This window comes from Cryptomeria japonica, chromosome 6 (genome assembly GCF_030272615.1).
Source record: "Cryptomeria japonica chromosome 6, Sugi_1.0, whole genome shotgun sequence".
NCBI classification, from domain to species: Eukaryota; Viridiplantae; Streptophyta; class Pinopsida; order Cupressales; family Cupressaceae; genus Cryptomeria; species Cryptomeria japonica.
Window position 1 is genome coordinate 1,663,398 of NC_081410.1, and position 16,741 is coordinate 1,680,138.

The 16,741-nt window shown below is 34.5% G+C and overlaps 1 protein-coding gene across 1 annotated transcript; it reads right to left on the minus strand.

The window, feature by feature from the left end:
* Positions 1–5,690: 5,690 nt before the first annotated feature.
* Positions 5,691–6,884, minus strand: LOC131077513 (uncharacterized). Its single transcript, XM_058015022.2, has 3 exons — positions 6,805–6,884; positions 6,393–6,679; positions 5,691–6,063 (listed from the first exon to the last, which is right to left on the minus strand). Exons 1-3 carry the CDS (start codon positions 6,831–6,833, stop codon positions 6,050–6,052), a joined length of 330 nt encoding a protein of 109 aa, XP_057871005.1. The 5' UTR covers positions 6,834–6,884; the 3' UTR covers positions 5,691–6,049.
* Positions 6,885–16,741: the final 9,857 nt, after the last annotated feature.

Sequence of the window (16,741 nt, forward strand, 5' to 3'; positions counted from 1 at the left end):
AGTTCAGGAACATTTATTCAGGTGGTGCTAAATACTGTGACAATCTTACATATCACCTCTTTACAAATGGAGACTTCTATACTTGGGGTCAAAGTTTCATCCACTCTATTCTTCATACCACATCTCCCATTATCCTTCCTCCAATATCCATTACTATATCTAAGTTCATCCAGTGCTATCTATGATCTTGCTTCATGCTAATCTATACCATCTATCCTAACTATTCATTTCTTCCATCATCTATCACTATCTATGATCTTGTTTATCCTATCCATATTCGATCTCCATCCATATCCCCTTTTTCATCCTTGATCTTGATCAAAACTAAGGACAAAAACATGATTTCAAAAAAATCTCTTGACGTGTCTCCTCATAAGCTACCTCCATCTTTCACCCATTCATCTTCAGCTCAACAATTCATCCATTCCTTGTCTTGCTATACATTGGGGAAACCAAATACATCTTTCTTCTAATCCAAAAAGCTCAAAAAATAAAAAATGTCCAAAAACTAAAAAAAAAAGAACAAAATTGAAAATCAAAGCATGAGCGCATGACCCATCCATCAAATCAACAATAGGAAAACTATCTTGAAGTCTGCAATCAAATTGAATCAATCATCAATTATCAAATCTATCAAATCAAATTGAAGCAAATTAAGCTATCAAATCATTTTTAAAACCTATCAATCATGGTTTTCTATCAATCACTGAGTTCAATCAAAACTCTGCTAAGCTCTTGCATTAGAAACTAAATCGGTTTCTTACAACCAATCAAATCTATCAAATCAATCAATCAAGTAATCAAATCAATCAATCAAGCAATCAAATCAATCCATCCAACAACATCAATCAATCGATCAATCAAATCAATCAATCAAGTCCTTATTTCATCATACATGTGCATCAAACACATTAAATCTAATCATTAAAGTGATTTTTAACTTTTTGCACTTATGAAATACTGCAATCAAACTGATCACATGTCTTGTTAATCAATTCATCACTCGAAATCTATCAACATCAACGTGTCTTATACAGGGATAGGTATAGTCGAAACTAGACAGATCGGTATTACATGGGGTACTCACTCTTTGAAACCAGACATTCTTATCAATCATTGAACAAATCAAAACAATGACATAGATTAGTATGACTGCTGGATTCTGTTCTGGGTAGTCTTATCTGTATCAATTGATGACATGACATGTTTCATCTCTCAAAAATCAGGAAAGACAAAAAAATAAGAAAAATAAATCAAAATGTGCAATAAAAACAAGTGGTTAAAACCTGGTAAACAGACACTGTCTAAGAAGTAAGTTCCTCCATCTATGAGATCGCTTTGCGCACCTATCCACTCCATCTTATCACATCCATTATTGCCATCTATCTTGCCTTATTCATTCCACATTCTGTCTTTCGCATCCATTTCTTTGAACCATTTAGCAAGAAATATGCAGCTTACCAACAATTATCAATCTTTGACATACTTGTCGTAGTCACTATCTTAGATTTTATCAGCATCGATCAATCTGCATTGTATCACTCCATGGTTTGGATCTTGATCAATTCATACATCCATAATATTTTTTTGTTTCCACTGGGGGAAAAATCCTAATTGCTTTTGCTAAGATGATCTTTTGAATCTTTAAAATCCAAAAACATTCGAAAAACTTAGAAAAATCCAAAAACATCTAGGGTTTTGAAATAGATAAAAAGTAACAAAGCAATGAAAATCAAGGCATTTCATCAATAATTGAATCGTAAAACTTAGAAAATGAAGAATCAACTAGCAAGCTATAAAGGATTATCAAAAATCATTCATCAAGATGATTATATCAGTTAATGACCATTAGAACATATGAATGACATCCAAGATTCAGTGTTGATATTTATTGCTAATCATGTACTCTATGCAACTCAAGGATGCCCATGACTAGAGAAACTATGATGGGGCATGATTATTATTTTTGATTGTTGTCTGTGGTTTATCTCTTACTACGGTATGAACTTGTCTCAAGATGTGATCGGCAAAAGATCAAGGAGGACGTTCCAAGTCATGCATGAAAGGAGATAATCCTTGTCTGTTCTGCAAGCAATACTTAAGTCAACTTGATCCATTATATCAAGCTACTTGTATTAACTTGCTATATCAAAATCCATGTAAGGAATACTTGGGTCATCTTGAATCATTATGTCAAGTTGCTTGTATTATCTTACAACATTTAAAGCTCAATGATGAAATCAAAGCACTGTTACAAGATAGCATATGAAGAATGGCAGTACAATTTTTAGTTAGATCATTTCATTAGCTCATTATTTATTTGCATTATAAGCATTCATTTGTCAGTTGCATTATAAGCATATCATTTCATTAACGGATCAACGGTCATAAATAAAGATTGAATATACTTGGACAAACAAAAACAATTTGCATTTGATCATTATAAGTGCATTCATTTTTTAAGAATCATTTTAATCATTATCCATTTCATTTAGTTGCATTTTATCATTACATTAGTTTGCATTCAATTAAGTGCATTTCATTAATCATATAGTGTATCATCATTATTATTTGCATTATCATTCCATTAAAGATCATTTAGTTGCATTCTTTGCACTTAGATTCATTATAAGCATTACATATAAACTCCAAAAAAACAAACATTTCATATAGATCATTTACATCATCATCAAAAAGCAAATCAATCATTCATTTGCATCTCCATATAGATCATTTGCATATCATTTAAGTCAGTAATCATTTTTATTTGCATCTAAGATTATCAAAATTGAAAAATCAACAAAAACATTTATCATTACATCATCATATGAAGTATCATCATCAAATAGAGTAACATGCATAAAGATAATCATCAAACAGAGTAACAAGCATAATAAAGATCATCATCATAAAGAGTCCATGTTTGCATATAGATCATCATAAAACAATAAAGTCCAAGTATACAATGAGATCAGATCAAAAGTACAAATGCCTCATCAATACAAATCAAGTCAAGAATCATGACTGCCTCTCGAGCTTGTGGGTCTAACACCTGCACCAACATCATCATCCAATGGAATCATTCTTCAATTTAATATCTTCATCATTCATTCAACTATCATCTATCAAGTCTTATACAGGATGTATCTTTCTTGAAACCAGATGTTTTTGATCATTTATCATGTCTTATATAGGATGTATCTTTCTTGAAACCAGACGTTTTGATCATCTATCATGTCTTATACAGGATGTATCTTTCTTGAAACCAGACATTTGATCATCTTTTGTCTTATACGAGATGTGTCCTTCCTGAAACCAGACTTGATCTCAATCCAATCAATCTTATCAATCTAATCAATCTTATCAATCTGCAATCTATTCACTCATCTATCTTTCATATAACATTCTTCTTCTATCAAGAGATCATCCATGCCTTTAATGCGCAAATGATCTCTCGAGGGGGCATCATCATCAAATCAATATCCAAAAATCAGTATCTGGGGCACACAATCAGGATTTTCAATCTCTATCAGGCATTATCGAGACATAATTTAATCTTTGAAACAATGTTGTCTCAACATCATTTCAAAGAGGGGCAAAATGTATACACATAAAAATTGGCTATGGGCAATTAAATAAATATTTTATATTTATTTAATAATCATTCTTCTATTAAATAGTTAATTTGAAAAGATTAATTTATTTATTTCATTTTTCGTGTCTTTCTATTAATTAATATTTTATTAATTCATTCATTTATCCTATTCTTCTAATTAATTAAATATCTAATATTTAATTATTCCTCTAACCAAGTTAATTAAATATCTAATATTTAATTATCTCTTCCAAACAATTAATATCCAATATTTAATAGTTATTCTCCTATCCTATAGTCTCAAATATTAAATAATTCTTAAATTATTTAATCCCTTTTCCAACTCACCCTCCATCTCCACTTCATCTTCCTTTTTCCAACTCATCAAAAATGTGGCTAAGGAAATTAATATTTCTTAATATTAATTCATCATTTATCTCCAACTTCCAAACTTAATGAAAATTGTGTACGTACACATATTTCATAGCCATTTCCTATATTCTCTCCAACACCCCTACATCTTAGGAAGGACTCGAGTCCACTTGTCCTCTCATGCCTAAATTTCCTCCAACCATCCCTAGATTCCCTCAGTCAGCAACCCAGTCAAGGTGAGATGAGGGACACTTGTCTTCTCCTTCCCGCTTTCTCTCAACCTTCACCAATCTGCAGATCTAATCATGACCATTGATTTAAAGCCACATCAACTTATCCTCTCAAGGTCTATAAAATCAAGAGCTTCAGTTGAGAGAGTTAGTCTTCAAAATAGTTTTCAATCAATCATATGCATCCATGAGTTTTTGAAGCAATTAGCAAATAGCAAATATCATTTTAGCAATATAATCATATAGCATTATCATTTTAGAATAATCATGTAGCATTTGCATATCATAACATCAGTTAACTACAAGTTATCAATCCATTCTTCATATGCCATCTTGAAAGCCAACAGTGCATTGTCTGAGAGCACACCATCTGCAACCAGGAACATTGGAGTTAGGACACAATGAGACATAAATCATGAAGGTAAAATAATGTTTTATTTTAGTATGTATTTCATGTAGTTTCATTGGTGGATTTTGGATTTCCTGTATGCATTTCCATTGTATTTTGTGAAACTAACTTATTACAGGTAACATTTTGAGGATAAAATTCAAGCTCACACAAAAATAACTGGAAAACCATGCCAAAATGGGATGTGGAATGGGAGAGGTCTTACAAAATAAATCCAATGAAGAATTGTAATGGAAGATGTTAGGGAAAAGTTGAATGACATGTTGGGATAGGAAATCTACTATCTTGATAAGGAATAGAGGAAGTGTGAGTGGATAGAAATGCATGTGAGGTAGGGAAAATTTGAAAACCCTAAAACTTTGCATGAAATTAGATATCTTAATCTAAAATCTACATGCAATTTTTAAAATTTTGACAACTACAACACATTATAATTAGATGGAGAATTACAAGGGATAGCTCATAGAAGATTTTGATGAAAGGAGACCCACTTACAATTTATTAGATCTCAATTATAAATAGAGGGCTAAGTAGAGTCAAGACACAAAAAAGAAAAGGATTTAAACAAAAATTTACATCACGTAATTGAGTACCAACACAAGTTAAGGGTCATGTTGAAGGATTGTGTTTGTATAGTTAGTTTCCACAAGGTGGAAGAACAAAAAGCCTTCAATATAATCTAGATGATATACAATTAAACTTATACAAGATCTTTAATAAAATCAACCCAATCATATAGCATACTTTCATATGAAATATGATGTACAAAATAACCAATATAAATAAACTGTTTTAATTGCTTAACATCTTTATAAGATGTTTTGTTTGTGATATTATTAGTTGCTTCAATTTTTATTTTTGAATTTTATTGATTGAAAGAGAAAGCCTAGAGGAAAAAATTATCCATCTAAATCACTTTTTAAACTAATACATACTTAAAAGGAATACACAGTGTTAAACTAAAGGAATCTTCTTTATTTACATAGGTCCCCGAACCAAGAATCAACTATTTTCATATTACATTTATTTAAGTTATATGCTCGTTTAATTGAATTTAGAAACTTCCCTAGTTCACCTTCGAGATACCCCACAACCATCTTCCTTATCACTTGAACGAAACATCTCTAGAATATATTTTACTACATTCCAGGGAAAGGCATATCCTTTCTTGTGGTTTCTTAAAGTCAACACATGTACACATTATTCCAGTGAAAAGAAAACATATATACATTGTATTCTCACTTCAGAAAGATATATATACATTATATTCTCGTTCTGATGATCTCCAGACGAGACATACACACATAGTCTATATAATTCTCATCAAACATATACCATACACAGCCATTGGCATATCCATCCGTATGTACAAACCTATTTCAAACACAACTACAACTCCAATCCATCATGTTTCTTCTCCAACTGGTTTAGATATTTCTGTACTTAGAATCTTCTCTCTGCAAAAAACAATGATCAAATCTTCAGCAACTGATGAAACAGATTCTTTCACGATGGCCTCAAGATTGAATGGACAGAGAAAACTACAATTCTATCCCTAAGAAATTAAATCAACTATATATTACATTTCTTGCTGTTCTTTTTTGATTCAATTGTGTTTGAATTTTCGTATCAATATTTCGGATCATAATATGTGATCCATCATCAGAATGTTAGAGAATTCAAGGATTAGGATGATGATAAATCATAAAGTATGATCCTTGATGAAAATTCAAACACAATCAAATCTAAAAAGAACAGCAAGAAGCATAATATATGAGCCACCCACCTCGATCAGTGAAAGATAATCCAGAAGACATTCTTCTTCTAAGATCTTCATAAGACCCTGAATTTTTCGCCAATCTTCTGAATATGCTGTTACTTACAAATGCCTCAGACTTATCAAGAACATATTCAGGCTCTTCTACTTCAGGAATCTCCTTTCTCTTCCTTTTGCTAACCATGACATTTGGAGCAGTGACAAGTTCCTTCATTGCAGTGAACAATCCCAAAGATGTAGACATCAATATGCCTCCAAAAGTCATATACACAGGAACATACTCTCCTTTCAAAAACCTGCAAAACCCAATAACAATATCAATTGATCTCATTATTGTTTGTAAATCTTATCACTGCTATAATCTACAAAACTCAATAACAATACAAATTGATCTCATTACTGATTTAGAAAAGCAAACGACCTTTGATACTTGTTTGAGATTGCAACCATTTTGTTTCTTTGTAATGGCTTGCACAAATATTAAATCTACCTAGCTTTCTGGTTTTGATGTGTTCTGTCTATGGTGATTCGTTGTGTATATATAGAACGTTGATGAAACCCTCGAACTTCTTAGAAAATTCTGGATGTACTCTATTTAATAAAATGTAGTAAAGAGGCTCAAAGAACTAGTGTCCGGGACAGAGTCCACGCACTCCAAACTCTGTGGAATGAATCTACACCTTATATTGCCCCGTTTGTTACGTTTTTCTTTTTAAGTGAAGGTGCTAGAATTCATTAGAGTTTTTAAGTGAAGGTGCTAGAATTCATTAGAGCTTTGTCCAAAAAGAGAATTGATTTGGACGTGAAAGCAATAAAATACTTGCTCTTAATTGAGAAGCGTCATTGCGTCAATATTTCAGTGGCGTACAAGTCTCCATCAGATAAAAATAATGTGTGCTTACGTAGAATGTCTATCACGAGTGGGGTATGTGCACAACTCAAGAAACTTGTTTTAGGCAATTATGCGGAGTTTAGAAATTAGGAAAGAGTCTATTAACCGTTCATTTCTTGCACATCAAACCTTTCAATTATTAAAAAAACTCAAAAAACAAATAATTAAAAGTTCATTAATAAATTATACATTTATCTATAGTCGCTCATTTTTTAGTTTTTTTGAATCATAATTGGTCTATTTGTGAGCTTTTATTGGTACTCATAACACACGACTACTGGGACATTTGTTCATAAGTATTGGCGATTTTAAGACATCCATCATTGAGGCATCTTTAATAGGTATCAATCGACACTTTGAAAAGTGAACATTTTGACCCTTGCGTGCATAACGGATCCCACAACGTGCATCGTTACTACCCAAAAACCAAAACAATAGTTGTAAACAAAATCCGATGTACCGTTTAGAATCTATGGGTGCAAGAAGTTAGCTATAATGGCTACTGGTTCACTTCCCCTATTGGTAGGTTTTTTTTGTTAGCGTAGGGATATAAAGCTTCTTTTTTGAGTTTTGTTAAAAGTTATTTGGGTTTTATTTGTTTTTTAATTTAACCACACAAATAAAGATGATTAGTATAAAATTTTTCACAAGGGCTAAATTTCTAGGATTTTGTAGTCAAAGGTGAAATCGATTTAATATCTTATTATTGAGTTAAACTCAAATGTCACTCTAAGACTACGATCAAGCAGATTGGAGGAGATATTAAAGTAGCAAAGTAATGAGTGAAGATGACTTGTGAGGTAATCATAATATGGAGTATTCAAAATGTTGGCATCAATGGAGTCTTCATTTTGATTGGCGATGAGTGATGTAGGAGCATCCTCAATTCTTGGCAATCTTGCATCAACTAAAATCATTTCTTTTCAATTTGTTTTCTATTTTGTAGTTTCAGAATTTCTTTATGCATTTTCTTGCATTTGCTCACCGGATCTTGCGGAGATGGATTTTGCTTGTGGACATGATCATCTTCCTTTCCCAAAACCGCAGGATGTTCGGATCATTTTCCAACAAGTTATCGCTTCTGGATTCCAAGATAGTTTTCTGGCTTAGAACCCCGGAACCGCTTGGACCTGTTTGTTATTGGCAAATCTTGTGGATCCTTTTCATAGCTTGCGGAGCTTCAGTTAGTTCATGCCAATGTTCCTTGGTGTATGACCGACCTTACCCCTAATCGACACTTCTTCCGTTGGATTTTTCGAAGGATTTTCTTTGGTGGAAGTCGACCTAGTGGTTTTACACGTTTCATCATGTTCATTGTTGTTTAATTCTTCTTGGGCTGACCAAATCCCTTTAAACTATATAAATCAATGTAATTTAGCATCATAATTTATTCAAGAAAATATAGAATATATATCTTAAGATTTAGAGGTCCGAAGTTGACCGATTCTATAATTAAGCATGTATGTTGGAGGTTAGTGAGCCGAATCTTGTAGCCTTGATGTTGCTAGTTATTTGTAATCATTTTTTCATGATCTAATTCATTCAGTTATGCATTGCCTCTATCATCTTGTCTTTCTTTCATTGTGTTTACTCTTTCTGCATGGTCTGGATTGTTCTCATTGAGGTCCCTCCTAGCCATGACTGCACCAAGTGGTATCATAGTGAGATTTCATTCCAGATATTATGTTTTCTTGAAGATCTTGCTGTGGGGTGGCAGATTGTGTATCCGACCTGCAACTACAGATGATTGGCATGAAGAGGAAATAGGAATGGTGGATCACGTGGGAATGCAAACCCTGCTGTGATGGAAATGTTGAGAGGAATTGCAGCCCAATTGGAAGCTGTTGAAACACCCCAGAGAAGAGGTCGACATATGGAAGATGTGAGTGAAGATGAAGAAGAAGAAGCACTGACAGAACAAGTAGCAAACCCACCGACGATCAATTTGGATGAAGAGAGGTTCTTGAGGGATTTGAGTAGGGCGAACACTAAACCGGAATTTACCCCACCAAAGTATGATGGACAGTTGGATTCAAATGAATTAATGGATTGGATCTTGGAGATCGAGAAGTACTTTGATCTTGAGAATATTGCAGAATAAAGAAAGGTGAAATATGCCTGTACCCGGTTGAAAGGTCATGCATCTCTTTGGTGGGAACATTTACAAGTTGATAGACAAAGAAGAGGTAAAGAGAAGATCAAATCATGGGAGCGGATAGTTGCCAAGTTAAAATCGAAGTTTATGCTAGTTGATTACCAAGTAAATCTATTTTGGAAGTTACAGAACTTGAAGTAGAAAGAGTCTAGTGTGAAGGAATACACTGAAGCATTCTACAAGTTGAATATCAGATCCAGACATGTTGATGATGAGGTTGAATAAGTTGCAAGATATTTGAATGGATTGCGGATGTCTATACAAGATAAACTTTGTTTGATCGAGTTAAAGAGTGTTGAAGAAGCTTACCAATATGCCTTGAAAGGAAAAGAGAAGTTGAATAAAAGACATGAGTAGAGACAAAGAGGTAGAGGTAGAAGGTTTTATGGAGGAATATTTCAAGGAGGAAGATGAATTTGTACAGATTAGAACAAGGACAAGGAAGTAAGCAAAGATGGTAGTTCATATCGAAAGGATGACAAAAATTTCTACCAGAGAAAAGAACTTGATGGTTACTAGAATAAGAGTTTTGGGAAAGATGATAGAAGACAAGATAAGAGAGTGTTTAGAGGAACTTGCTTTAAGTGTCGAGGAGAAGGACATCATGCCTTTGATTGCAAGAAGACATAGAACACTGGAAGAACAACATTGGTGGAAGAAAGCCCCATCGGATCAGCTAACAAACCAAAAGATGGAGAACTGTTGATGATGAGGAGAGCTTTGTGTCATACCAGAGAGGATGAAGAGCCCTTGCAGAGGAGAAATTTGTTCAAGCCCAGATGTAAGGTATTCGGTAAGTGTTGTAAAGTAGTTATTGATAGTAATAGTTCATATAATCTTGTTTCAGAAGAGATGGTGAATAAATTGAAGTTGGAAAGGTTGAGACACCCTAAGCTTTACCAAATAGATTGGATTTAGGACGATCATAAGTTGTTAGTGAGTGAGCAATGCTGAAAATTGGAAATTATCATGATAAAGTTTTGTGTGATATTATGCCTATGGATATTTGTCACTGTTTGTTGGGTAGACCTTGGCAGTTTGATAGATATGAAATACATCATGGGAGAAAGAACATAGACACTATTGTAGAAAATGGGATGAAACAAACCTTGTTACCCTTGGAGGAGCCCCTAAAGAGTGAAGTTTGTACGAATGTTAGAATCTGTTTGGTGGATGGAAGGAAATTCTTGGATGGAATGAGACATGAGAATGTGTGTTTTTCCTTAGTTCCTAATAAGACTGAGAACCCGGAGCCTAAATAAGAATAACCAGAGGAGATAAAGGAGTTGCTAACAACATATAGAGACATCATTTTAGATAATGTGCTTGATGGATTTCCACCCGTGAGCAGTATCAATCATTGGATGGACCTGATTCGCGAAGATAGTTTGCTTAACAAAGATGCACATAGGTTGACATCGACAAAGAATGAAGAGTTGAGTAGAAAAGTGCAGGAATTGTTGAAGAAAGGTTTGATAAGAGAAAGTTTGAGTCCCTGTGCTGTACCAACAATGTTATCACCTAAGAATAATGGAGAATAGAGGATGTGTGCCGATTCTAGAGCAATAAACAAGATCACGGTGAAGTACCGGTTTCCTTTGCCTAGGATGGATGGCATAATGGATTGTTTGAGTAGAGTTAAATACTACACAAAATTATAGTCTTGAAGAGTGGATATCATCATATCAGAATCATAGAAGTAAATGGGTGGAAGACAACATTCAAGACAAATGAAGGATTGTATGAATGGTTGGTGATGTCTTTTGTGTTGGCTAATCCACCAAGTACTTTCATGAGGTTGATGAATGTGGTATTGAATAAATTCTTGGGTAAGTTTGTTATTGTATATTTGGATGACATTCTGATTTTCAGTAAGACAAAATAGGAGCATTTGTTGCATTTAAGACAAGTTTTGCAGAGGTTGAGAGAGGAGAAGTTGCTGATAAATCTAAGTAAGTGTATTTTCATGAATGAAGAGTTGGTCTATATTCAACATTTATGATATCTGCGGATGTATTGAAGATGGATCCTGAGAAGGTAAGTGTAATTGTTGAATGGCCTACAATAGAAAGAATTGGAGAGGTAAGATCATTTCATGGATTGGCTAGTTTGTACCAGAAGTTTATAGAAATTTCAGTCCAGTTTGTAGTCCTATGATTGAGACAATGAGAGGAGATAGGAAGGAATTCAGATGGACAGTCGGAGAAAATAAGAGTTTTGAATTATTGAAGCAAAAGGTCACTGAGCAACCTGTGTTAGCTTTACTGAAATTCAACAAAGTATTTCAAGTAGGTTGTGATTCAAGTGGGAATGCAATTGGAGTCATGTTAAGTCAGGAAGGAAGAGCAGTAGCTTATTTCAGTGAAAAGTTGAATGATGTAAGAAGGAGATATTCAATGTATGATCATGAATTTTATGCCATAGTTCAAGCCCTGAAGAAGTGGAGACACTACTTGTTTCCTAAGGAGTTTGTGTTGTATACTGGTCATCAAGATTTGCAGTATGAACAGTCAGAGTAAGTTGAATTAGAGACATATGAGATGGGTAGAGTTTTGCAGAGTTACACCTTTGTGTTGAAGCATAGGAGTGGGAAGTCAAACAAAGTTGCTGATGCATTGAGTTTAAGAAGAAATTTGCTGACAGAGATGAGAGTGACAATATTAGGCTTTGAAGAGTTGAAGACCTTGTATGATGATGACAGATTTTGTAGAACCTTGGAGAGCATGTAGAGCACCGGTTATTGTAGATAGAATTCAGTGGTTGGATTATTTCATTCAGGATGGGATGTTATTCAGAGGTGTTTAGTTGTGTATACCTAAAAGTTCCATGAGGGAGAATCCGATAAAGGAGAAGCATAGTGGAGGATTAGATGGACACTTTGGTGTTGACAAAACTGTAGCACTGGTGAGTGAGCATTATTTTTGGCCTCAAATTCATAAGGATGTTAGGAAATTTGTGCAGAGTTGTAGAGTTTGTCAGACAACAAAAGGTAGTAGTCAGAATGTGGGATTGTATACACCTTTGACAGTACCAGAGAGACCTTGGGAGGACATAAGCATGGATTTCATATGTGCATTACCTAAGAAATATAGAGGGGATGATTCTATATTTGTGGTGGTGAATAGATTCTTGAAGACTCATTTTAAACCTTGTAAGAAGACATCAGATGCAGTCAATAATACATTTGGACTAGATTTCCGACTGAGGTTTCCGACGGAGAAGGTATATTGTGGCCAAATTTGATTTTTTTTTGAAAAAATGTCCACATTCGTTGTAATTCTGACGGAAATTTCCCATTTGGTTTCAATGAAGAAGGCATTAGCAATGAGAATTTTCTTTTTTTCAAAAAAGTGTTCGCGTTTGTCGTAATTCTGATGATAATGGCCATTACTTAAAAAGAAGAAGAGGGGAATTCATTTGTGCATTGCAATCTTGCGTAGGCGTCCGTGGTGACTTCAACCCCCAAGAACATCAAACCTACATCGAAGGCATTTGTGGCATTGCTTGCAATCCCGCGCATGAGGTAGATTCAAATTGCCCTAGTTTTTAATTTCATTTTGCAAAAAATATACATGTGGTGGTTAATTGCCCTAGTTTAATCTCGTAAAACCATAGAACTATGATTGAGGAGTGAGCATTCAATTTTGTAGCAACAATCCCTTCCTCCCATATACGCGCGTGTTGATTGTTCACATGAGATCACATCTCTTTGCGGCATTGTATCAAACAATTCATGAGCCTTGTCCATGTTTCCACATTTTGCATTCATGTCAAGTAGGGCATTTGCAAGTACAACACCTAACAAAATTCCTCTATTCATTATGCTTTGATGGATGTCCATACCCTGATCCAAAGCTCCCATTTTTGCATAGGCAGGGAGGATGCTGGCAAAGGTTGTGGAATTTGGCTTTATGCCTTCCAATTTCATTTGCTTGAAAGTGTCTAAAGCCTTTTCGACAAATCCATTTTGTGCATATCCAACAATCATTGCAGTCCACGAGACAACATTTCTTTCAGGCATTCTATCAAACAATTCACGTGCCTTGTCTATGCTTCCACATTTTGCATACATGTCTAGTAGGGCAGTTGTAACTACAACATCTGAAAAAATTCCTCTATCCTTTATGCTTCGATGAATGTCCATACCCTGTTTCAAATCTCCCATTTTGGCACAGGCAGGGAGGATAGTAGCAATGATCGTGGAATTTGGCTTTACACCTGCCGATTGCATTTGCTTGAAAGTTTCTAAAGCCTTCTCAAAAAATCCATTTTATGCATATCCGACAATCATTGCAGTCCAGGAAACCACATTTCTTTGAGGCAATCCGTCAAACAGTTCCCGTGCCTTGTCTATGCTTCCACATTTTGCATACATGCTAACAGAGCAGTTGCAACTACATCTTACAAAATTCCTCTATCTTTTATGCTTTGATGGATGTCCATACCCTGTTCCAAAGCTCCCATTTTGGCACAGGCTGGGAGTACACTGGCAAACGTAACTAAAGAAATGCAATGATCAGCTCCAAAGACATCAAACCACTACTAACAAAACCGAGAGTCTAAAATATGATAGGGAATAATGTGAGTTGTCCTGAAATAAAATATTTTATTTTTAATTTCAACTAAAACATAATTACTCAGCCATTTAATGTTATTAATAAGCGTTTAATTTATGAAAGAGATAAATGGTTGGCCACAAGTACATGAGTTACTAAATGCACACAAATAAGTGAATTTGATATTCAAAATTATCTACAATGAATTGAATTCTTGTCCATTAGTCATTTATGTTTGCAATAAGCATCTTTGTTTGTTTTTCTTAATCTTTATTCATAGTTTTGTGCATATTTCACATTCTATAATTAGGATATCAATTGCTATGGCTGAACACTAGCATGATGTTTGTGTTGTGGTATAGATGCGTGGAAACATAATTATGTGATTGTTATATTATAGAGATCATAAATCTAGATATTGCATATTAGTTCTAGCTCTTCTTGGATTGAGTCTAAAGTTGACATACAATCATAAAGCCATTATTAGCAGATCTATCCATTTCTAGTAAAGACAATTGAGAAAGTCATTTTGATATTGAGAATTTCTTATTTGTTTACCTATTGATCATTATTAAGCCATAATATTTAGGTCTATTTATCTCTCTTGCAAAACCTCTGTAAGTGTCCTAGATTGTCCCTACTACTCACTCTTCAATGAAAAAGTGGAGTTCTAAAGATTTGTTGCACAAGATGGTGTTGAACGTATCAACAAGGCTAGCATGGAAGGCATGTTCAAGCTTCCACTTGTACAACTTACAACAAATGATTTGTTGATAGAATAAATTCTTGAAATAGGGATACAATCAAAAGACAAGTAAGTACATAGAAACCTCCTCAGTTGAAAGTAAAATCTATGTATAAAAAGAGTACATTGAATCCCAATACATAAACACAATAGAGATACCGATGGAGACTTAATTGGATGTAGCATGTCGCACCAAAGTTGTTAGAGTATGCTAAGCTACTACAAAATGTTTCCTAAAGCCACATTGGTATTTTACCTAGATCATTATCTATCAAAACTAACTATAGTAATCCTTTTGAGGATTCATTTCATGGTGCTAGATCTTCATTTAGTTCCACTTCTTGTTGGAGAAAAGAACAGTTATTTCTTGAGGTAGATGAATATCCCATCAACAAAGGACAAGACCCTTTCTAGAATATAACAAATTCTACTCCAACAAAAGATCATGGGGATTTCACTAGAGATATTGAATAAGAGATAGACTTCTACTGCTGCATTAAAATCATTGGCATGTTCTTCATTTATTGATGTAAACTCTCAGTGATGCCACCACAACCAACAAAGGTGTAAAAAGTTGTTTGCAATGCATGGATTTTTAGGATTGTCCTTTGAGAAAACAAAATTAAAGTATGGAAGTAGGATCTACCAGCTCCTGAGGGAATCTTGATGAAAAATAACTGTAAAATATTTGGGCAAGCTTATATGCAAAAAATCATGCTTCTTGATGGGTTTATATACAGAAATAAGCACGAATTAAGTGGTAAAGGGACTTCTGGAAACAAGAGGGATATAGAGGTAGTGGAAGTGAAAACTTCTGGTGTTCTGTCTACTCCATCTCAGAATGGGAATGGTGAAGGTGTTGTAAGAGGAGCTGAGAAGGGTGTTGGAAGAAGTGGGGTGTTTACATTCCCCCATTTAAGATGGCTCAAATGATGAAAGATGTGGAAGACAAGAGCAGTGTGGAATACCAGTGCATGACATGGGATGCCCTTCAGAAGAGTATCAATGGGTTAGTAAACAAGTTAAATGCATCTAACATCAAGAACATCATTCCAGAGTTGTTTGCAGAGAATCTCATCCATGGGAGGGGTCTATTTTGTAGGTCTTGTATGAAATCCCAAATGGCATCCCCTAGATTTACAAATGGTTTTGCTGTGTTGGTTGTTGTGGTAAATACAAAATTTCTTTAAGTTGGCAATCTGCTTTTGCGAAGAATTATTTTGTAGCTTAAGAGGGCATACAAACGCAATGACAAGCACATGTTGATAGTAGTAGCCAAATTCATAGCTCATTTAGTGAATCAACAAGTTGCACATGAGATCATTGCCTTGGAACTTCTCACCCTTTTACTAGAGAACCCCACATATGACAGTGTAGAGGTTGTTGGTGGGTTCGTGAAAGAATGTGGTTCTTTGTTGCAAGAACTTTCACCAAAAGTTCTCTATGGGATTTTTGAAAGATTTAGAGGTATTCTCCATGAGGGGGAAATTGACAAATGAGTACAATTTTTAATTGAAGGCCTTTTTGCAATTCGCAAAGCTAAGTTCGAGGGTCATCCGACTGTGTGTCCAAATTAGTTAACACATGAAGTTTTCCTAGAAGATGAATTTGATCAAGAAGCTGGTTTGGTTGTTTTCAAGCCAGATCCTGATTTCTTAGAGCATGAGGCAACCTATGAAAAACTGAAGAAAGATATCCTTGGAGATGCTTCTTCAGATGAAGCAGAAGGGGAGAATGATTCAGGTGATGATTCAGATGATGACGATGATGATGATGAAGAGGAAGGTGAGGAAGCACTAAGAATACAAGATGAGACAGAGACAAACTTGGTCAATTTAAGACGTACAATTTATTTGAAAATCATGTCAAGTGTTGATTTTGAGGAAGTTGGTCATAAGCTACTAAAGATCAAGCTTGAACCTGGTCAAGAGAGAACATACCTTCGTTATTATGGTCTTCTTGGGCAAAGATTCTATATGATCAATAAAATTTATGAGGAATTTTTTGATA

Bases quoted from the DNA above. Each gene is read 5' to 3' on its own strand.
- LOC131077513 (XM_058015022.2), bottom strand. From the start codon at position 6,833: ATGGTTGCAATCTCAAACAAGTATCAAAG. The intron at 6,680-6,804 runs GTCGTTTGCTTT...TGGGTTTTGCAG, and splicing joins ATCTCAAACAAGTATCAAAG to GTTTTTGAAAGGAGAGTATG.